We start from the raw sequence: 23,980 nt of genomic DNA on the forward strand, positions 1-23,980 counted from the left end.
CAAAATGCTGGAAAGCTTAACAGAATAATAGGTACAATAAGTATTATGAATTAACTCTTCCACATATTCCACAAACACACCCCTTGGCAAAAAGGCAAATTCAGAAATCAGATATTCTCACATGCAACGTCTACAGCAGGAAGCTTCTAGCTGTAGCCAAGAGAGGTGATAAAATGGCTTCGATTTCCTTCAGATGCCAACAGATTCCATTGAATCTAAAAGTGAAAGGAAGGCTGGAAATCTTGGCTCTGTGAGAGCTAGCAGCACCCATCCAGGCTGCTTCTATTGTTCCGACTTTGAAAAACAACCCAAGGCCTTATAAACTGTTTGTAATTACCATGGATGGCTCAGTACCTCTCATTCAATCTCTCTCTTAAAAGAAAACAGGACAGAATGCACCCCTGAAAGCCACAGCATCGGCAGAAGGTCATCTCTGATCAGTGCAGAGATCTCTCTTCGGTCTGAGATTAAGGTGCATGGTGAATGCAAGGATGTGTTACCCCACTTACCCCTCGAACCCCTCCACTCCCCCATTAAAGAGACTGATGCATTTCACCTAATGTTCCACATGCATGCCAATTGCAACAGAACTGTACAAAATTGACAAGCTTGTTTTTAATATTTATTTGTGGTTCATGGGCACTGTTGACCAAACCACATTTTGTTGTCCATCCCTAAATGCCCCTTAAGAAAATGGGGATGAACTGCCTTCATAGAATGCAGCAGTCCGCGTGGGATAGGAGCACCCACAGACGGCTAAACAGCAAGGGATGCTGGGTATATTGGCTAAGTAAAACTCTGTAGTCACACACACACACACACACACACACACACACACACACACACACAGACGCACACGCACACACACACACACACACACACACACACACACACACACGCAGACGCACACACACACACACACACACACACACACACACACACACACACACACACACACACACGCCAGACAGTGTCTTAAGGGAGGGAGATCCAGGATTTTGACCCAGGAACACTGAAGGAACAGCCGATATATTTCCAAGTCAGGATGAGGAGTGACTCGGAGGGGAATTTGCAGGGGGCGGTATTCCCATGTATCTGCTGCCCTTGTCCTTCTAGATGGTAGAGATTATAGGTTAGGGAGCCGTGGTCTAAGGGCCTTTGGTGAATTTCTGTCGAGCTCCTTGTAGATGGTACACACTGCTGCGACTGAGCAGCGGTGGTAGAGGGAGTGAATGTGGGGCCAATCAAGCAGGGGGCTGCTTTGTCCTGAAAGGTATCAAGCTTCTTGAGTGTTGTTGGAGCTGCCCCCACCCAGGGTAAAGTAGGGGCATTCCCTCACACTCCTGACTGACTCACCATTTATGTCAGGATGTAATCATAGAGATGCACAGCACAGAAACAGACCCTTCAGTCCAACTTGTCCATGCTGACCAGATATCCTAAACTAATCCAGTCCTATTTGTCATCATCTGGAACCCATCCCCGTAGTAATAAGGTCATAGAATCCTGACAGTATGGAAGCAGGCCCTTCAGCCCATCGAGTGCACACCAACCCTCTGAAGGCCCATTCCCCAATTCTATAACCCAGCATTTCCCATGGTTAATGCGCTCAGCCTGGACACTATGGGACAATTTAGCATCTTTGGACTGTGGGAGGAAAATGACACACCGGAGAAAACCCACGTAGACACAGGGAGAACATACAAACTCCACACAGACAGTCACCTGAGGGTGGAATCGAACCCAGGTCCCCGGAGCCGTGAGGCAGCAGTGTTAACCACTGAGCCACCATGATGCTAATGTCGCAGCAATTAATTTTGAAGTGAATCTTCCCAGGCTTCCCCTCTGGAAAATGGCTGGGGCAGTGCTGGTAAGATTGGCTTGCTGATCACCATTCCACATCATCGAAGATGCAGGAGTAGAAACAGCCCATTCGGCCCATCGACTAATGAGATTGTGGCTGATCTGATCATCTTCAGCTCCACTTTCCTGGCTTTTCCCCTCAATTCCCTTCCTGATTTTGCATCTAGCTCAACCATGAATGTACTCAATGACCCAGCCTCAATAGTCCTCTGCGGTGAAGAATTCCATAGATTCACTCCCTTCTGAGAGAAGAAATTCTTCCTCAGCTTCCCTTTAATCTGCGACAATATCCTTCTGGTCCTAGACTCTCCCACAATGGGAAACAACCTCTCTCCATCTCCCCTGTCAGTTTCCCATAAGAATCTTGTATGTTTCAATAAGGTCACTTCTCATCCCTCTAAACTCCTATGAGTACAGGCCTGACCTACTCAACCTCTCCTCATAAGAAACATTCTCCATCCTTATTACCAGCCTAAAGAATCTTCTCCAGACTGCCTCCAAAGCCTGAAGAAGGGTCCAGACCTGAAATGTCAACTTTCCTGCTCCTCTGAGGCTGTTTGGCCTGCTGTGTTCATCCAGCTCAAAACCTTGTTATCTCAGATTCTCCAGCAACTGCAGTTCCTACTGTCTCTGCCTCCAATGCCAGTCTACCCTAGCTATAATCAGGGGCTCAGAATTCTTCATAGTGGTCCAGAAGTGGTATGACTCGCATTTAGAACTAAGATGAGTAAGGGTGGCTTTTGTGAAACATTTAAAATCTTAAGGAGCTTGGTATTTGTGTAGGTGTAAACTAAAAACAGGGGACACTGCTTCAGAATAAGAATTTTCACCATTCTCTCTTTTATTTTTAAATACAGCAATTTTAGTTGACAAGAATACACTAATTTGCAGAACATGGTTAAATGGCACACAGTTGCAATTGCTAATTCGTAAGGACTCAAAACTGTTCATTAAATAACGCATCTGACCCAAGACCTGACTTATCTGCAAAGCAACAAAGGAATGATAATGCTCAATAAGAACTGAAAGAACTGCAGATGCTGTGAATCAGGAGCAAGAACAGAAGTTGCTGGAAAAGCTCAGCAGGTCTGACAGCATCTGTGAAGAAACAAATGAGAGTTAACGTTTCGGGGTCCAGTTACCCTTCTGAGGAACTCTGATATTTTCCTCACAGATTCTGCCAGACCTGCTGAGCTTTTCCAGCAACTTTGTTTTTGGCCACAGCAGGGCAGCCAGAACAGAATGCAGAAATCCAAAAGTGGCCTCATCAAAGTCCTGTACTTCCACAACTTTGATTTAACTTATTATCATCACATGTACCTAAGCACAGTGAAAAGTTTTGTTTGCATGCAATACAGTCAGACCATATCGTACAGAGTGCATTAGGGCATTAGAACAGAGTAAGGAATACTAAGTTTTGGATGAAGAGAAGATACATAATGAGCGAGACCAGCATTCGATTTGAAGTTTGAGAGGTCCATTCAGGAGTCCAATAACAGCGGGGAAGAAGCTGTTCCTGAATCTGTTAGTACATGTGTTTAAGTTTCTGTATCTTCCCCCCGGAAGGGACAAGAACAGAAGTTGCTGGAAAAGCTCAGCAGGTCTGACAGCATCTGTGAAGAAAACAAATCAGAGTAAACCTTTCGGGCCCGGTGTCCCTCCTTCAGTTTCTCTTCACAGATGATGCCAGACCTGCTGAGCTTTTCCAGCAACTTCTGCTTTTGTGCCTTCTTCACCATCCTGTCTACATGGGATGCCACTTTCTCATTGGTCTCTCGTGTTGGTCAACACTCCCCAGGGCCTGGTACCATTAACTGTGTAAGTCCTGTCCTGGTTTGCTTTGTTGGGGTGATGAGCAAAATGGTGATTGCTGCGAGTCTTGAGCACATGGGCAGAGACTGGGTGTATGCGTTTGGTGGGGCGGGGGGCACCTGGCACCTTCGGAACTGTACTGAAGGTACCATCAGAAGAGAAAGTGAGGAAACGGAATGGGTTCGATTCCCGGAAGGATACCCTCTCGAACTTCTCTCAAGAAAACAACATCTGATTTGGGCCGCCTTCAGAAAAGACCTCTGTAAAATACACGAAAGCGGGCTCCCTGACACTACTGCCCACCCCCAAACTCCGGTACAAAGAGGGCACACGCCTTCCCTGGACTGTATCCCTTGGCTAGTCCCTGGGCATTGATTCCCTGTTGGGATAGTATGGGAATCTGGGAGAGTGGAGGGGCAAGGTCACTTTGCTGCCACATAGTGGAAGTAGACGGAATGACAGCAGCGTCCCTGAAATGAGCTGAGCTCTTGTCTTTTGGAACAGGAGGGAGCAGTTTTATTCTGAAATCAAACAGCATCAGTGTCTGCTGCCCTTGTTCAGCAGGGAGTGACGCAGTGTATTTGACGGAGTGTAACGAGTGGGATCCAGCGGCCGTTTCTCACTCGGAGATAGTAAACTGCAGATGCTCGAACACATTTCTCGCAGAGCAAGCTCGCCACGACCAGCACTAAAGTCTGTCTGCTCTCATCGGCCTTAATTCCGGGGTAAATGATGGCTCGGGCTTTTGGAGTCCTGTTGATCCTGGTAACAGGCTGGGGCATCTTTTCTGAACAGTTGTGAGGCTGGTTATCTGGGCCTCACCTGAGAGACAGCACCACCAACAGGGCAAAACCCCTTCCCGTGCTTTCACTTTCTACACCTGCAATTGGAGGCTTGTGTTTCCACAGTGGGTTCTGTACCAGGTAAAGAGGGATGTGTTAGCACTATCCACACGAGCACTGTACCCCCAGCGTCATACAGTGACAGACCTGTCCCCCACCGGTACTGTACCCCAGTGTTACACAGTGACAGACCTGTCCCCCACCGGTACTGTACCCCAGCGTTATACAGTGACAGACCTGTCCCCCACCGGTACTGTACCCCAGTGTTATACAGTGACAGACCTGTCCCCAGTAATACTGTACCCCAGTGTTATACAGTGACAGACCTGTCCCCCACCGGTACTGTACCCCAGTGTTACACAGTGACAGACCTGTCCCCCACCGGTACTGTACCCCAGTGTTACACAGTGACAGACCTGTGCCCACTGGCACTGTACCCCAGTGTTACACAGTGACAGACCTGTCCCCACCGGTACTGTACCCCAGTGTAATACAGTGACAGACCTGTCCCCACCGGTACTGTACCCCAGCGTTATACAGTGACAGACCTGTCCCCCACCGGTACTGTACCCCAGTGTTACACAGTGACAGACCTGTCCCCCACCGGTACTGTACCCCAGCGTTATACAGTGACAGACCTGTCCCCCACCGGTACTGTACCCCAGTGTTACACAGTGATAGACCTGTCCCCCACCGGTACTGTACCCCAGTGTTACACAGTGACAGACCTGTGCCCACTGGCACTGTACCCCAGTGTTACACAGTGACAGACCTGTCCCCACCGGTACTGTACCCCAGTGTTACACAGTGACAGACCTGTCCCCACCGGTACTGTACCCCAGTGTTATACAGTGACAGACCTGTGCCCCACCGGTACTGTATCCCAGTGTTACACAGTGACAGACCTGTCCCCCACCGGTACTGTACCCCAGTGTTATACAGTGACAGACCTGTGCCCCACCGGTACTGTACCCCAGTGTTATATACTGACAGGCCTGTCCCCACCGGTACTGTACCCCAGTGTTACACAGATACAGACCTGTCCCCCACCGGTACTGTACCCCAGTGTTACACAGATACAGACCTGTCCCCCACCGGTACTGTACCCCAGTGTTATACAGTGACAGACCTGTGCCCACTGGTACTGTACCCCAGTGTTACACAGTGACAGACCTGTCCCCACCGCTACTGTACCCCAGTGTTATACAGCGACAGACCTGTCCCCACCGGTACTGTACCCCAGCGTTATACAGTGACAGACCTGTCCCCCACCGGTACTGTACCCCAGTGTTACACAGTGACAGACCTGTCCCCCACCGGTACTGTACCCCAGTGTTACACAGATACAGACCTGTCCCCCACCGGTACTGTACCCCAGTGTTATACAGTGACAGACCTGTGCCCACTGGTACTGTACCCCAGTGTTACACAGTGACAGACCTGTCCCCACCGGTACTGTACCCCAGTGTTACACAGTGACAGACCTGTCCCCCACCGGTACTGTACCCCAGTGTTACACAGTGACAGACCTGTCCCCCACCGGTACTGTACCCCAGTGTTACACAGTGACAGACCTGTGCCCACCGGTACTGTACCCCAGTGTTACACAGATACAGACCTGTCCCCCACCGGTACTGTACCCCAGTGTTACACAGTGACAGACCTGTCCCCCACCGGTACTGTACCCCAGTGTTACACAGTGACAGACCTGTCCCCCACCGGTACTGTACCCCAGCGTTATACAGTGACAGACCTGTCCCCCACCGGTACTGTACCCCAGTGTTACACAGTGACAGACCTGTCCCCCACCGGTACTGTACCCCAGTGTTACACAGTGACAGACCTGTGCCCACTGGCACTGTACCCCAGTGTTACACAGTGACAGACCTGTCCCCACCGGTACTGTACCCCAGTGTTACACAGTGACAGACCTGTCCCCACCGGTACTGTACCCCAGTGTTATACAGTGACAGACCTGTGCCCCACCGGTACTGTACCCCAGTGTTATATACTGACAGGCCTGTCCCCACCGGTACTGTACCCCAGTGTTACACAGATACAGACCTGTCCCCCACAGGTACTGTACCCCAGTGTTACACAGATACAGACCTGTCCCCCACCGGTACTGTACCCCAGTGTAATACAGTGACAGACCTGTCCCCCACCGGTACTGTACCCCAGTGTTATACAGTGACAGACCTGTCCCCACCGGTACTGTACCCCAGTGTTACACAGTGACAGACCTGTCCCCCACCGGTACTGTACCCCAGTGTTACACAGTGACAGACCTGTGCCCACCGGTACTGTACCCCAGTGTTACACAGTGACAGACCTGTGCCCACCGGTACTGTACCCCAGTGGAAGTGAGTTGGTTAACAGTCAGTTGTGTCGGACACTAGGAGCCTGGTGGGGGGAGGGCGGGTGGGGCCAGGGGAGCACTGCTGTATTCTTGTCAATACAGTTGAGACAGCCTGTATTGTCTTGTTTACTGTAACTATGGTGGGGGTGGGGAAGAGTGGGGGGGTGGTGTGATCTCTGGCCCAGTAGTGATTTACTCAGCAAATCAGCTTCCGTTACCAAGGCATATAAAAGGCAGAGGAGGGACGAGAGGTGCATGAGAAGAGTTGTAAGCTGCATTGAAAGCAGGACGAAGTCTGCTGTAGACACAGGGAAAACCTCAAACAGCAAACAGCGAACAGCACAGTGCAGTGCAGCAGAGAACAGGAGAGAGAGAGAGAGAGCACTACCTGGTACTGTAAGTCACTCAATGTGCAGCGCTGTACGTTCGGTTCTATGTGTCAGTGTGTGTGTGTGCATTTTTATTCCTGACCCGATATTTGTGTGTGTTTATTTTTGACCCTATATTTGTGTGTGTGTGTGTGTGTGTGTGTGTGTGTGTGTGTGTGTGTGTGTGTGTGTGTGTATGTGTTTATTCCTGACACTATATCTGTTACTCTGTGTGTGTGTGTGTCTGTGTTTTTATTCCTGGCCCTGTATTTGTGTATGTGTTTATTCCTGACTCCAGATTTGTGCAAGTTTGTATTTCTGACACTATATCTGTTACTCTGTGTGTGCCTGTCTCCCTGTGTAATATTAAATCTGCTCCTCTGCTCCTCTATCTTTGAACACGTGTATGTGTCTCCCTGAGTCTGTGTTGATTTGGCCTGAAGTCTTTCTGCAACTGTTGCGCTACTGTTGAGAGAGATCAATTGTGCAAAAGTGCGGGCGTGCATCTGTCAGTGTGCCTGTGTGAATATGTGTTCGTGTGTCTATAGATTTGTCGGTCTGTGTTTGTGGATGTATAGGTGTGTGTGTCTGTGAGCGTGGGTGTGTTTACCTGTGTCTTTTTCTGTGCACCATTTTTTAAAAATGTCAAAAATGTGCTTTATTTGTAACAAAATATCTTTTATATGCGAAGCTTGTCACAGAAGCAGCTCGGCTCTGTACAGTAGTATATGAAAGAACAATCAAACACTCGAGTTTGATTCTATCCAGCCAACATACCAAAGGCATTTCTAACTTGTACAAGATGATGTTTACATACATTTGAGGCACTTGGAGGGTCCAATAACTGAATGGGCCCCCACTTAGCTTCAGCAGGTAGACCTCCGACGGCGGTCTTTCCCCACTGCACCTTGGCGGTAGCTGCCCCAAGCTTGAGTGTGTCCCTCAGCATGTTGTCCTGGACCTTGGAATGCGCCAGTCTGCAACACTCTGTCAGGGTCAGCTCCTTGCTCTGGAGGGCCAATAGGTTTCGAGCAGACCTAAGCATGTCTTTTATTGAGCCGATGGTCCTCCAGGTGTAGTCAATGTTTGTGTGAATCCAAAATCTCTGTTTGTGGGGCGAGAGAGTGTGTGTCTGTGAGTGTGTGTCTGAGTGTGAGCACGTGCGGACATCTGTCAATGTGTGATTTAGAGAGAGTGTGTGTGTGTTTGCATGTGTCTGTCTGTGTGTTTGCGAGACTGTGTGCGTGAGAGAGTGTGTGTGCGCGAGAGAGTGTGTGTGCGCGAGAGAGTGTGTGTGCGCAAGAGATTGTGTGTGTGAGAGAGTGTGTGTGTGCACTTGTCTCTATTGAAGTGCTTGGCTCTGTGTGTGTGTGTGTGTGTGTGTGTGTGTGTGTGTGTGTGTGTGTGTGTGTCTATGGTGCGACTGAAGAGAGTGTGTATATGAGCACGAGAATGCATGTCTGTGTGTGTGTGTGTGCTTGTTGTGAATATCGATGTGCTCGGCTGTGTTAGTGTATGTGTTTCCCTGTCTAATATTTTATGTCCCTGTGTGCATGCATGATTGAGAGAAAGTGTGTGTATACATGAGAATTTGAATGCTTGTTTGCGTCTCTACATCAATGCGCTTAGCTACATTAATCTATGCCGATCTTGACGAAGTGGGACTGGTGTGCTTGCCTTTGCAACTGACTGCTGTGAGAAACAACAGGGGTGGAGGTGTCTGGGCAGCCAGAGAGAGCGAGAGAGATCAGTTTTGTTATTACGAGGGCTAATACAGCTGGGCTGTATCACTTACCCAGTCCCTCTCGAGATTGGTTTGCAACTGTAGTTGGGACAGAGAGTTCTAATTTTGTGCCATAGGAAGTGACTTTGTCGCGATTGTGTTTATATTTGCATTCTGTGTGTTTAAGGGAGCTCTCTGAGTCACAGTGTTGTGGATTCAAGTCTCAGTCCAGAGCCTGAGCACTCCACTATAGTGAGGACAGAGTCCCACGCTGTCGTTCTGAGTTGGGAAGTTAAATAGAGATCATTGCCTCAACTATTCAAGTGGATTAAGTGTAGATTCAACAATGCTGTTATTATAATAATGAGAATTGTTGTAATAATCCTCCCCACCCACCAGCCCACTAATGCCAGCAGACTCCCCTTATTTGCTGAGTAGATTTTTTTTAACATACGCCCTATGTTCAAATAGTTAACTCCGATCAGATATGCTGGCCCTCTGCCACATCTGAAGAGCTGTGTCTTAATGCCTGCTCCCAATCCCCACTACCAAAACAAATGCATTTCTTTAGCACCGCTCAGACTTCCAAAGAGTGCGCCATGTGCTGGAATCTTGCTGTCAGTCCTCTTCTTGTACATCACAGTTAGGTCTCCTCTCATTCTTCTCAGCTCCACATAAAGCACTCAATCCCTCCTCCTGTGCTGCGAATGCTCTGCGTTGCGGTTGAGCAGCCCATTTCTGCGCAGTGCTGACCGTGAGCGGTGACGTTGGGTCTGGGTTTCCCCGCTGACAGCTGAGTAGTCCACCCTTCTCTTTCAGACCAGAAACGCCACAATGATCCGCTCCCAATCCATCCCATGCCTGGCCAGCTTCCTGCTTGTCGCAGCTGCCCTCTGCCAGGCTGACACCAGGTCGTCCATCCCCGAGCTCAGCGCCGATTTTGGGATCCGCCTGTTCCGAGAAGTGGCCGCATCGGTCGGCGACCGAAACGTGGTGCTCTCGCCGTACGGAGCAACGGCCCTGATAGGAATGGCTCAACTCGGAGCGGCTGGGAACACCCTCGAGCAGCTGTGGAACGCCATGGGATACCGGCTGAAAGGTGAGCCTGGGATCCGGGGTCCGGGGGCTGGGTGTGGGGCAGGGGGTCTGTAAATGAAACGCTGGCTTCAGTGCAGAGATACACCCCTGTGTTTAGCACAGGGAAGCTTGCTGCTCTCTGTCTGTCTGTGCGTGAGTCTCTGTCTCTCTCTCTCTCTCTCTCTCGCTGCACCTCTGTGTGTGTGTCTCTGCATCTGTATGTGTCTCTCTCTGCGTGTCTCTCTCTCTGCATCTGTATGTGTCTCTCTCTGCGTGTCTCTCTCTCTCTCTCTGTGCATCTGTGCGTGCATGCATCTCTCTCTCTTTCTCTATGCATGTGTGACTCACTTTCTCTGCATCTGTGTGTGTGTGTGTCTCTGTATCAGTCTTTCTCTCTCTATCTTCATCTGTGTGTGTATCACTGTCTCTTGGCATTTGAGTGTGCGTGTATGTGTGTGCCTCTCTCTGTGCATCTGTGTGTGTGTGTCTGTATATCTCTCTGCATCTGCGCGTGAATTTCTCTGCATCTGTGAATCTCTCTCTCTCTCTCTGTGTGCATCTCCATTGCTCTCTCTCTCCATCTGTCTCTGTCTCTTTCTCTGTGTCTCTCTCTGCGTCTGTGTGTGCCTCACTCTCTTTCTCTCTCTCTCTCTCTCTCTCTGTCTCCCTTGCAGTGAATGAGTGTGATTCTGTGTGAGTTATGTGGGTACCCCTCTGTCTATCTGTGTGAGAGTGAATGAGGGTGTGCATCGCTCACTCATTCATTTTCTGACAGAGAAAGAGAGAGAGAATAGTTCACTTTCCATTCTGCGCCTGCCCTGTGTTTTGTACTGAGAGCGGGCCTGCCCTGGGAGGCTGGGAAGGTGAGGGACTCATGTCTGAAGTGTATATCAACAGGATAGACGTCAATGTGAATCAGTCTTCTGTCTTATCCTGCTTTTTGCTCCTAGTCAGACACAGCCAGGTGTGAATAATCCCATTTGCCTTGTTATATGGGCGTAGGAAGATCGGAGCTAGAAATTACAGAAACCAGCAGTGAAATTGCTGACTTAGTTTACCAATTGTAATAAGACCAGACCTCGTGCTGGAGAAACTCAGCAGGTCTGGCAACATTTGGCAGGAGAGAGAGAGAGAGAGAGGGGAGAGACAGAAGCTTAGAGTTCTGAGGAAGGGTCACTCGACCCCGAATGCTAACTCTGATTTCTCTGCACAGATGCTGCCAGACCTGCTGAGCTTTTCCAGTAAATTTTGTTTCTGTTTCTGATTTACAGCATCCACAGTTCTTTTGGTTTCTATGAATCTTTGAATCACGGAGTAGTACAGCACAGAAACAGGCCCTTCAGCCCAACTTGTCCATGCTGACTAGATATCCTAAATTAAGCCAGTCCCATTTGCCAGTATTTGGCCCATATCCCTCTAAACCCTTCCTATTCATGTATCCACCCAGATGCCTTTTAAATGTTGTAATTGTACCAGCCCCCACCACTTCCTCTGGCAGCTCATTCTATATACGCACCACCCTCAGTGTGAAAAAATTACTCCTCAGGTCCCTTTTTAAATCTTTCCCCTCTCTGCTTAAACCTATGCCCTCTAGTTTTGGACTCCCCTACCCTGGGGAAAAAGACCTTGACTGTTCACTCTATCCACACCTCTCATAACTTTATAGACTCTGTAAGGTCACCCCTCAGCCTCCGATACTCCAGGGAAAATAGCCTCAGCCCATCCCTACAGCCTAAACCCTCCAGCCATGGCAACATCCTTGTAAATCTTTTCTGAACCCTTTCAAATTTAGCGATGTCTTTCCTATAGCAGGGAGACCGGAATTGAATGCAGCATTCCAAAACATCCTGGGCCTTATGGTGTTACAGAGGGATAAGGGAACAGAAGAGGCAGATCAGGGATAGATTAACAGAAATCAACAGGGGCCAAAGAACAGGGGATAAAGGGAGGGTGACTGCAGTTGAGAAGACAAAGCTTTGATTTGGCATAAGTTGCTTTTGCCAGATTAAAGATATGCCTGGCTGAAAGCAAAACTATAAACAAACAAGACACAGACCACAGGTAACAAGGTGTGGAGCTGGATGAGCACAGCAGGCCAAGCAGCATCTTAGGAGCACAAAAGCTGACGTTTCGGGCCTAGACCCTTCATCAGAGGCCCGAAACGTCAGCTTTTGTGCTCCTAAGATGCTGCTTGGCCTGCTGTGCTCATCCAGCTCCACACTTTGTTATCTTGGATTCTCCAGCATCTGCAGATCCCATTATCACAGGCCACAGGTGAACTCAACAGGGTTTGGCAGCATCCATGAAGAGTCAGAAACAGAATTAGTGACTCTTCTGCACAACTGAGGACTGGAAAATTGATTTAATTATATATACTATTGGCGAAAGGGAGGAACAACTGGATGGAGCCCAGAGCAAACTGCAGTGGTGGTAGAAGAATGATATGGATATAGGATAGGTGTTAATAGTCAGAAACGAGTCAGTACTGTTGAATGCAAACAAGACACCGAGGTAAGGTGGGGGGAGGGGTTTAAACAAATTAGAGCACCCTGTTGACGGCCTGCATGCAATGTGAAATTCCAAGGGTAGCAAAGTGTCTAAGCGTAATATTAGGGTACCCTCCCTTTAGTTTGTTAACCAAATTGAGCTGCTTTGTCCCGACTTATTTAAGGAAAGACATCATTTCGTTGGGGACAGTTCAGACAAAGTTCACGATGATCCCCGCATTTTGTAGGTGGGGGGGGAGGTGAATGTGTGAATCTATTCATTGGAGTTTAGTAGAATGAGAGGTGATCTCATTGATCCTTAAAGGGTCAGTGCTGAGAGGATGTTTCCCCTCACGGGAGAGTCTGGGAGCAGAGGGCACAGTCTCAAAATAAAGGTGCGCACATTTAAGCCTGAGATGAGGAGGAATTTCTTCTCTCAGAGAACTCCTTGCCACGGTAGGAATGTTCCACGATCCTATTGAATGACCTCCCTGCCAGTTCCTTCTGGCCTCCTGCCTGCATGGCTAACCGAGGGCCTCTGGTGGTAGGAGTCAGTATTGCGGAACCAAACCGGGCCTGGGTCACGAGTGCCAGACCCCAACACCCGCATTGAGCTCTCCCACTCAGGGGAGCTCCCTTTCAGATTCTGGCCAGAGCAAGCAGCAGGGGCAAAGGCTGGTGAAAATAAGGCTCGTTATTCACCATTAGAAGTCACAAAGGAGTCTGGGCGCGTGCAGGGAGACCGACATTCGGGAGACGCTCGCAAAGATTGCTGGGAGAAACATCTTCGTGTGGAGAGGGGCAGGTGCGCACCACGTGGAGCTGCGTTTCAGCAGGATCTTGCTGTATGCAAAATGGGCGCCGCGGGGCCCCACCTTGGGGCAGCGAGCACCCCCCTCACGGTGGGCCTCTTTGCCGGCCTCACTCTACAAACTTACCAAACCCAACCTCGTGGCTACCATGTCTCGACCCTCGTCCCATTTCCACTCGGATTCCCCAGATGTGAGGGATCCCAAACCGAACAGCTGACCATCCCTCCCCCACCCCGCGCCCCCACCCAACCAAACGTCCAACGCAGCTGCGGTTGGCTCCCTTCGGCTTGCTCTCTGACCCTCCCACACCACCAAGCCCCATCCAAAAGAGAAAGTGACGTTCTTGCGAAGCAAAGAAACGAAGGCAGCTAGATGGGGTTAGGCCATGATCTGATTGAATGGCAGAAGAAGCTCACTGGGCCGAATGGTCTCTTCCTGCTCCTATGTGACACCCTCTGCCCTGCTCTCCTCCAAGCATGCGGACCTCGGCTCCCGCTCCTTTCAAATTCAGACATGTCCCCCTGCCCTGAGTCTAGAACCTCCTCTGCCCAATTCTGAAAGACCCTCTCTCTGGGAGGAAGGGGACAAAATGTCTGTCCATCTGGGCCATCTCCGCCATTGGGCATGACCCAGGAATTAGTGCCCGCCATGGTTTTCTTTCATCTTTTGCTCTCTCTCTCTTTCTTTTTCTCTGTCTCCCTCTCTCTCTCCCAGAAAGGGCTCTCTTTGGTGAGATATATGGGGGTCTTTGATGCGTTGACCCCTCCTGTGACCCCAGTCTATAACAACAACTTGGCATTCAGATGCCAACTGGGTTTCAGGCAGTGACGGTGGTTGAGTGGGCCAAGGCTAGCACCAAGCCTGAAAGTGAGGCTGAGCCTCTGGGTCGGGTGGGCAAAGGCTTGTTTGAAGAGATGGGCATTGGGAGCTCAAGACTCAGTCGGATTTCTTCTCTCTCTGGGCAGACAAGGGTGTGCCGCTGGCCCTGAAACATCTCCAGAAAGACCTGACCGCCAAGAGCAACCGCGACATTGTCTACTCGGCCAGCAGCGTGTTCGTTCAGAGGAATATGCAGCTCCAGAATGCCTACCTGAAAAGCTACCGCCGTGCTTTCAACGGGTGGCCCAAACAGATCTACTTCCATGATGCCAACACGGCGACCTACCTCATCAACAAATGGGTGGAAGTACAAACCAGGGGTGAGTTCCCCAGCAGCTGCCCGGTTCAATTTGTACTCAGCGCCGACTCGGAGTGATGCGGCTGGGCAGCACCCCCTGACCTGGGAGTGTTTGGGGTCACAGTGTAGAGGGAGCTTTACTCCGTATCTAACCCCTGTGCTGTCTCTCTCCTGGGAGGGCTTAATACAGTAATTAGGTAGCGAGGTGAAATTGAGCTTCTGATGCCGAGCTTAATGTTGGAACAAAACATTTCTGCAGAGACAAAATCGGTGGGGATGGGGTCAATCAGGTGGGGGGTGGTAACCTGATGACAAGAGAGAAGTATGGGTTGGTCTGCCTACAGCGAGTGTTGAGCTGACCATATTGGGGGGTGGTCTGGGTTTTAGCTTTGACTTGCCAGTGTTAACCAGTCTAACTAGAATTCTTGGTCCTGCCCCATGCCAGGCATGATCCCCAAGTTTCTCCGCCCGGGTATGCTGGACCCAGTTCTGACCCGCATGGTTCTGATCAACGCTGTCTACTTCAAGGGGCTCTGGAAGATGCCATTCCCTGCCAAGGCCACCCACCAGCGAGTATTCTACAAGGAGGATGGCACCAAGATCCTGGTGCCCATGATGTCGCAGAGCGCCAAGCTGAATGCCAGTGAGTGAACAGTTCCCGCTGGTCTGAGTGCGTGTGTTTGCCTTCCCCTCTGTTGTTCCCCTCCTGGCTGCCTGGGTACAAGGCCCCTGAAATTCCCTCCCTGAAACTCCTGGTCCCCTCTGTTGCTCCCCTCCTGGCTGCCTGGATACAAGGCTCCTGAGATTCCCTCCCTGAAACTCCTGGTGCCCTCTGTTGTTCCCCTCCCGGCTGCCTGGATACAAGGCTCCTGAGATTCCCTCCCTGAAGCTCCTGGCCCATCTTTTGTTGCTCATAAAGATTCAACTCTTCCTCACGCTGTTTGCCAACTTCTCCTTGGAATTAAGGAGCGTTGGCAGTGCCAGTGGGTGCCAAACGAGGTCACAGGAGGCATGCAAAATGCCTGGTGGGGGGTGGGAGTTACTTTGAGACTCTGCCATAGAACCCTTTTGGTCCATCTCGTCCATGCCGACCAAATTTCCCCAAACTAGAAAGAGTCTCATTTGGCCCGACCTTCTTCCTGCAGGTGAGTTTGTGACTCCCAGCGGCCTGGACTATGACGTGATCGAGCTGCCCTACCATGGCGAGACCCTCAGCATGTACATCGTGGCCCCGTTCCGCAAGGAGGTCCCGCTCTCCGCCCTCACGGACATCATCACAGTCTCGCTGGTCGATGAGTGGACACGAAGCCTGGAGACCGTCAAGCGCCAACTCGTCCTGCCCAAGTAAGTGTGATGGGGGCGGCAGCGCTGGCACCGGGCGGTTGGGGGAGGGGTGGAGTTGGGGGGGGGGTGCGGTGGTGGAGGAGACGGGTCCCTCAGACAGAGCTGGGGCCCTGATTACGCTCAAAATTCCCGGGGCAGTGGGCAAGGTTAGCCCCTGTGAGCGGGCAGGCTTAAGGCCTACTTGGCCTGAGCACAGGTTAGGCCATTCGACCCCTCGAACCCGTTCTGCTTTCAGTTCGATCTGCTTTGGACCTTTTAACTAGGTCTTTCAGTCTGTCACTCTTTAGCCCTTGAGCTGCACCCCCTCCCACATTTACGCGAATATGGTGTAGCTTTAAACGTACAAACATACAGAGTCTTCACCTGGAGATTAACTCCAGGCCGCCTGTCCCTCTGACGGTGTTGGTAATCTGATCGTGTTCAGAGGGTGGCAGAGTGTGGGGTTGTTAAAAAATACTTGTTGTGGAATGTGGGCATTTACTAAGTTGTACAGACCCTTCAGCCCAACTCAGCCATACTGACCAGGTTTCCCAAACTAATCTCGTTCTATTTTGCCAGCATTTGGCCCCCATCCCTCTCAACCCTTCCTATTCATGTACCCATCCAGATCTCTTTTAAATGTTATTGTACCAGCCTCCACCACTTCCTCTGGCAGCTCATGCCACATGTACACCGCTCTCTGCCCCTCAGGTCGCTTTTTAACTCTTTCCCCTCTCACTTTAAACCTATGCCCTCTCGTTTTAGACTCTCCTGCCCTGGGGAAAAAGACCTTGTCTATTCACCGTCTCCATGTCCCTCATGATTTTATAACCCTATATAAGGTCATCCCTCAGTCTCCAACCAGGGAAAAAGGCTCCAGTCTATCCAGCCTTTCCTTATAACTCAACCCCTCCAGACCTGGTAACATCCTCGTAAATCTTTTCTGAACCCATTCCAGTTTAATACCATCCTTCCTATCGCAGGGCGACCAAAATTGAATGCAGTATTCCAAATGTGACCCTACCAATGTCTTGTAGAGCCGCAACATAACATCCTTCCAATCTTGGTAACATCGTTGTAAATCTTTTCTGAACCTTTTCCAGATTCACAACATTTTTCCTAAAGCAGGGTGACCAGAACGCTACAATTCCAGAGTAGCCTTACCTCTGCCCAACATGATGACAGACACAACATGATGTCCCAACTCCCATACTCAATGCACCCTAATTGCCCTTGTTGAAAGGGGCAGTTAAGAGCCAACTACATTGCTGTGGGTCTGGAGTCACATGTCGGCCAGGATGGTAGATCATCCCAAAACATTTGTGCACCAGAATGGCTATTGTTTTCAGCAAAAATTGACTGCGGTTACATGGTAACCATCAGGGGGCGATCGATATCAAATTGAGATTCCACCATCTGCTGTGGTGCGAAAGTGCTGGGTAGCTAGTCAAGGAGCATCATCACTGAACCTTGACCTCCCATCCAGTTCAAATCCCTCCTTGGGATGTGCCAACCTCAGAGATATGTCCAAATAAATCCGAAACAGGTCGATGTAATCTTAAAATCTTAACCAGGCATTTCCCTTATCTTGTTTGTACATATTTCTTTCTCTCCTTTTTGGTAGATTTTCCCTGGATAGTGAGGTGGATCTGAGGAAGTCACTGACAGCGATGGGAATAACGGACATCTTTAACGCTAGAAAGGCTGACCTCAGCAAGATTAGCAGTAAGTATCTCAGGACACTGAGTGAACCATTTCGGACTGAGATGGGCAGAAATGTCTTCGCCCAGGGGGTGGTGAACCTGTAGAGCTGCGGAAAGCGTTTAAGGTCAAAATATTGTATGACTTCATTAAGGAGTTGGACGTAGTTCTTAGGGCTAAAGGGATCAAAGGATTGGGGAGAAAGCGAGGACTCCATTGGATGATCAGCCCGTGAATACGGTGAATGGTGGAGCAGGCTTGAAGGGCCACCCCTGCTCCGAATTTCTGTGTTTCTACATACAGCAAACTTTGTTTAACCGGCATCTTGATTAACCGGCACATTATTTGCAATCTTTCGGCGTTACTAACGTTGCCCGCTGTTCCCTTCGATTAACCGGCATCTAGTGACAGATCCTCTCGATTAACCGTCATCTCCCTGCCGAACATTGCTGATTGACCGGCACCTAGCCTACTCTCAGTCACACAAGCGCATTGCTGAGCCGGCGTTTTCTATTAACCGGTGCCTTCTGAGCCGGCTTCCTCAATAACCGGCAAAATATCTCTCAAATACCATGTTTACTGTATTATCCTGTTTTTTTTTCAATTTATTGGCCTCAGTGTAAATATACTTGCTGTTCAATCGAACCATCACAAAATATCAACAGTTAATTCAATTTTGAGTGAATTTCTCCTCAAATAACATGATCGCAGGGCAATCAGGTGAGGGTTTGTGAGAAGGCTGTTTAATTTAGGGCAAAGTTGCATTATGATTGAAGTGACTTATGCTGTAAATAAAGCATAACAATGAGGTTTAGATTCCCTACAGTGTGGAAACAGCCCCTTCAGCCCAACAAGTCCACACCGTCCCTTGCAGCATCCCACCCAGACCCTTCCCCTACAACCCACACACACCCCAGAACACTACAGGCAATTTAGCATGGCCCATCCACCCAGCCTGCCCATCTTTGGACTGTGGGAGGAAACCCATGCAGACGTGGGGAGACTGTGCAAACTCCACATAGACAGTTATCTGAGGCAGGAATCGAACCCGGATCCCTGGCGCTGTGAGGCTGCAGTGCTAACCACTGAGCCACCGTGCCAGTGTATTTCTTTGCTGCATTGCATTTCTTTACTCACTGAGTGTTTTTATGTTGATGGTGTGGACCTCTTGATTATCCAGAATATGAGTCAACCAGCACATTCCTGGTCCTGTAGGTGCCGGATAATAAAAAGCTTGCTGTATGTTGTCATGGGTAAGCTTTAGCACAATAACCACAATGCTTCCGTCTGGGATGGGGTAAGTGCAGAGTATTCTGGCAAGGGTGTCGGGATAGTTGGTGATGGTCTATTTGGGGGGAGACAGTTCAGGAAAGCTGGCGAACAAGTGAAGCTTGGCACAGTGGCTCAATGGTTAGCACTGCTACCTCACAGCGCCAGGGATTGGGGCACAATTCCACCCTTGGATGACTGTCCGTGTGGAATTTGCATGTTCTCCCTATGTCCGTGCAAGTTTGCTCTGGTTTCCTCCTTCGTTCCAAAGATGTGCAGGTTAGTGGTGGGTTGGCCAAGGTGTATGGTCCGGGGATGTGCAGGCTAGGTGGGTGAGCCATGGGAGATGCCAGGTTCCTTCTATCCCCTTGGCAGGATCAGATTGCCCACTAATCCTCTTGTCTCCTCTTCCTCGTCCCGGTGCAGCCAGCGAGCAGCTGTTTGTCGCGAAGGCTCTGCAGAAAGTCAAGATCGAGGTCAATGAGAGTGGGACCAAGGCATCTGCTGCCACTGGTAAGTTTCAATGTGCTAACTGCATCCGAATGCTCAACGCACCCTTAATGCTGAGGTTTTCCTGATTTTAGATGCAGTGGGACTGGAAAAATGGGCGGTAGCTGGGATGCCTTGCTGCTGTTGTAGAGTTGCTTCAGCCTTGCGCCTCTCCAAACTCTTATATTTTCATTCTCAGGATTTATTGCCCATTTATTGCCCATCCCTCATTGGCCAGAGAGCAGTGAGAAGTCAACCACTTCGCTGTCGGCCTGGAGTCAATTGTCAGGGCAGCAGTTTCCTTCGTTAAGGGGGTATTAATGAATTTGATGGGCTTTTTTTCCCCCAACAATCACCGTCCATTTCATGGTTATCATTTCATTCCACATTCTTCACTGAGTTCAATCTGCCCCGGTGGGGTTTGAGCCCAGCTCCCCAGAATATTAGCTGCATTAACAGTATACCACTAGGACATCCCCTCGCCATCCTGGGCTGGGTTTTGGAACGAGTGTAGAATAGAACAGAAATTTATTGTCGTGGGTACTTTTGCGTGAAAAATATCGTGGAAAGTTAAAAAAGTCACCCCACCGACATCAATAACAGACTTCATTCATAATAACAAAAACAAAAGTACAGTTTAAGACAAAGTTCATCACTGTTCAGTTAATGGCTCCTGGGTTCAGGGAACGCTAATTTAAGAATGATGGGATACGCTGAAGATACAGTCTTCAGATGAAATCACCTGAGACCGCCAGGCCAGGCCACTGGAATACCTGGACGCTGAAGATGAAAAAGATCTTCACGTCAGGCCGAGATCACCTTTCTCCTCCTTCACTCAACCCCCAACAAATAACTCTCTGCGTCTCTGTATTGCCTTGGGCCATGACAGTCAAAGCTCTCCCTCTGAAGATTGCCCTGATGCGTCAGCCATTCTAAGCGCATTACAGGCTCAGCCGTGAATCTGTTTCCGTACAGTGGGGAGGTTTACACATGCCAGCACAGCTGGGCGCCTCCATGCCTGGCATTTTGTCCTGGCATCTGAACTTCAGAAAAGCAAGATGGCGATAGGAGGGAGACTGTCAACTCAGCCCCACTCGCCACCCTGTGGTCAGAGCTTGCAACTACATCGTTACAGCCAAACTGTTTACTGACAGCCCCGATATTTCATAAAATGTTTTTCAAAGCATTTCGTTCAGGGAGGCTTCAACTGAAAGCATTATTGTACACTGGGTGTGAGAATGAACTGTGTGGTCACGTTGATGGACTGACATTTTGCTTTTTGTTCACAGCTGCCGTCCTTTATGAACGTATGGCGCCATTTGAGGTTGTGATCGACAGGCCCTTCCTCTTCTTGGTCAGGCACAACCCCACAGGTAAGGCAACGAGAGGGTCGATGGGGAGGCGGCCATGTTGGCTCCTTTATAGCACAAAGACGGCAACAGGACTGTCGGTGCTAGGGCCTGTTCCACCGTTTCAGAAACAGGAAGGGGCTCCAGCAATCATGGCTGAGCTGTAGTGCATTCCCATTTGTCCAGCTTACACAGGCGCACACAAACACACAATGTGTCTTGCACACATACGCACACACACACACATATACATGTACGCATTCTGTCATGCGCACGCACACACACACACACACACACACACACACAAAATCTGTCTCACGCACACATTCTCTCACGCACACACACACTCAAATACACACACACAAAATCTATCTCATGCGCACACACACTCAAACACACACACTCAAGCTCTCTCACACACACACACACGCTCACACGCACGCACACACACACACACAGATGCATGTACATGCACAGACAGACACAAACTCAAAATGGTTTTGATTTGATTTGCTGTGTCATAATTGTATGAAAAGTTTTGTTTTGTGAGCAGTACAGGCAGACCATTAGCAAACAAGGGCATAGAGATCATTGAGCACTCAGACAGAGCAAGGCATACAAGTTATACTGCACAGGAGGTGCGCAGAGCAAAGTCAACATGATTTGAAGTCAGAGGTCCATTCAGCAGTCTAATAGCAGCTGGGAAGAAGCTGTAGTTAAACCACTTTGTGTGTGTGTGTGTAAGATGATTTTCCATATTAAGCAGAGGTTCACCTGCACATCTGCAAATGTGGTATATTGTATCCATTGTACCCGGTGTGGCTTCCTCTACATTGGGGAAACCAAGCAGAGGCTTGGGGACCGCTTTGCAGAACACCTCCGCTCAGTTCGCAACAAACAACTGCACCTCCCAGTCGCGAACCATTTCAACTCCCCCTCACATTCCTCAGACGACATGTCCATCATGGGCCTCCTGCAGTGCCACAATGATGCCACCCGAAGGTTGCAGGAACAGCAACTCATATTCCGCTTGGGAACCCTGCAGCCCAATGGTATCAATGTGGATTTCACAAGCTTCAAAATCTCCCCTTCCCCCACTGCATCCCAAAACCAGCCCAGCTCGTCCCCTCTACCCACTGCATCCCAAAACCAGCCCAGCCTGTCTCCGCTTCCCTAACCTGTTCTTCCTCTCACCCATCCCTTCCTCCCACCCCAAGCCGCACCTCCATTTCCTACCTACTAACCTCATCCCACCTCCTTGACCTGTCCGTCTTCCCTGGACTGACCTATCCCCTCCCTACCTCCCCACCTACACTCTCTCCACCTATCTTCTTTTCTCTCCATCTTCGGTCCGCCTCCCCCTCTCTCCCTATTTATTCCAGAACCCTCACCCCATCCCCCTCTCTGATGAAGGGTCCGGGCCCGAAACATCAGCTTTTGTGCTCCTGTCAGGGAAGTTGCGAGGACTAAATCCCAAGGATTCTGACGGAATGCCAACAGGCTCGGATGGTCTGCAAGGTTGAGATTTGTTTCAGTAACGGTGCTTGTCTTGTTTTGTAGGCACCATCCTCTTCATGGGCCAAGTCATGGAACCCTAGAGCATGAGGCCAGCTCTGAAAAGACAATACTCAGGTATCATCTCTGTCAAAAGCCGCAACGGAAAGCAGTAAAAAAAACTGGAATTAACCGGAAGAAAAACGTACAATGAGGGAAGGAAGTTTTTTCTGGAATCTGGGGATGATGACCAATTTTCTGCCTGGATCTCGCTCACATTTAACCAGCAGTGACTTGAACTTCAGCCTTCGTTAGATGTCATTTCCTAATCCACAGTCACGCCAGTGATCCCATTCATTTCACAACTCGCAAGGTCTCGTTTTGTCTGTTCATTAGCCGCTTGGAATGTCTGATGCCATCTTGGTTCGGAATGGTTTCCCAAAGCCCTTGCGCTTAGCTCCGGCAACTGAACCCACCCTCCACTGGAATATGACGCCAACCGCTCCCCCCCCAACCCACACCAACTTCACTGTGTATGTTCCAATCAAATACACCCCAGTAACCTTTGCCCTTGATCTCTGTGGCACTTGGACCAATTGTAGGTCACCATTATTGCCAAACCCCCCACCTCAGATGTCGGTGAATTTACTCTCTAGGCACAGCCGCCAACAGGTGCACAGCAAGATCCCATGTAACCCCAAACGACTGAGTAGAGCAACTCGAGTTGAGGGATAAATATAGACCGATATGCCCCGTTGAAGCCGAATCCTGGCGTTTCTACGGCCAGCCCGGGGTTCAGCCAATCCCCTGGTCTGGGACACAGGCGTGGAACATTGAAAGAACTCAGCTACAGCCCGAATGGCCCAATCGCGTTTTGGATGGGAGGTGGGACGTGTTGTGACATTCCCAGTCTACCCTCCCAACCCCAGCCTCTGCGTGAGGGAGATACTTCACCAGGGGAGTGTGAGGAAGGGCAAGATTGTATGTTGCCCCGCTGTGTGATGCAAATTTGGGACCATTAATGGAATATCACGCTCACTTTCCCCTTCAATTTCAACGTTCCTTTCAATGTCAATTTCCAATGTCAGTTCCAACTCTGTCAATTCCTACCCTGTGCCGAAATCTTATGTTAATTTCCCTGCTGTTGAGGGGGATGTTAAAATGCTTGGGGACCAGCTATTTGCTTGCTGACTGTGAACATGCAAGACCTTTTCATCTGTATTTACACACACATCTCTGTACCAAAACTTGCACTATTGCTTCACTTTGGAAAATATGAAACCTCATGGTGTAGTTTGTAATATATTTTCAGATTTGTGTAATTTATTTCTTTTGACTTAAGAAATGTTTTGTATTTTAAATAAAAAAAAGCTAACCACCTTCAGAACTGGATGTGGATACTGCTGAGGACAAGGTTGGGTATTCTATCAGAGATAGTAGGAACTGCTGATGCTGGAGAATCTGAGATAACAAGGTGTGGAGCTGGATGAACACAGCAGGCCCAGCAGCATCAGAGGAGCAGGAAAGCTTGATGTTTCGGGTCGGGACCCTTCTTCAGAAATGGGGGAGGGGAAGGGGGTATTCTATCGCTGTTGTCAGACAGGATCTGGAGTCCCCGGACCCTGAAGGACAGTTCTGATTTCTTTCTACAGATGCTGCCCCAGCAATCTTGTTTCTGATTTCCGGCATCCGCAGTCGTTTTCACTTTTTAAATTTGAACCAGGCCTCCTGGTTCGGAGGTGGGGACACTGCCACAGGAACATTCCACCATTCAACTTGAGAATGACTTGACATCATTCCAGTGCCTGTTGATCCCCATGTGTGTATTTCGAAATT

At 49.6% G+C, this 23,980-nt stretch overlaps 1 protein-coding gene across 2 annotated transcripts; it reads left to right on the forward strand.

Moving 5' to 3' along the window:
• Positions 1-7,146: 7,146 nt before the first annotated feature.
• On the forward strand, positions 7,147-23,531 carry LOC125448833 (plasminogen activator inhibitor 1). 2 transcript variants are annotated; one of them, XM_048524408.2, is made up of 9 exons: positions 7,147-7,272; positions 9,787-10,066; positions 14,308-14,541; positions 14,965-15,162; positions 15,665-15,863; positions 17,467-17,567; positions 19,239-19,325; positions 20,591-20,674; positions 22,211-23,531. In XM_048524408.2, the coding sequence occupies exons 2-9, from the start codon at positions 9,802-9,804 to the stop codon at positions 22,246-22,248; spliced, it is 1,206 nt and encodes a 401-aa protein (XP_048380365.1). In that variant the 5' UTR covers positions 7,147-7,272; positions 9,787-9,801; the 3' UTR covers positions 22,249-23,531. The 2 variants fall into 2 exon arrangements, with proteins under 2 accessions (XP_048380365.1, XP_048380366.1); XM_048524409.2 differs by having other exon boundaries at positions 7,147-7,267.
• Positions 23,532-23,980: the final 449 nt, after the last annotated feature.

This window comes from Stegostoma tigrinum, chromosome 45 (genome assembly GCF_030684315.1).
Source record: "Stegostoma tigrinum isolate sSteTig4 chromosome 45, sSteTig4.hap1, whole genome shotgun sequence".
Classification (NCBI taxonomy): domain Eukaryota; kingdom Metazoa; phylum Chordata; class Chondrichthyes; order Orectolobiformes; family Stegostomatidae; genus Stegostoma; species Stegostoma tigrinum.

Coding starts and splice junctions, on each gene's coding strand:
- LOC125448833 (XM_048524408.2), top strand. CDS start 9,802: ATGATCCGCTCCCAATCCATCCCATGCCTGGCCAGCTTCCTGCTTGTC. Junction 15,864..17,466: donor CGCCAACTCGTCCTGCCCAA/GTAAGTGTGATG, acceptor CCTTTTTGGTAG/ATTTTCCCTGGATAGTGAGG. Junction 19,326..20,590: donor CAAGGCATCTGCTGCCACTG/GTAAGTTTCAAT, acceptor TTTTGTTCACAG/CTGCCGTCCTTTATGAACGT.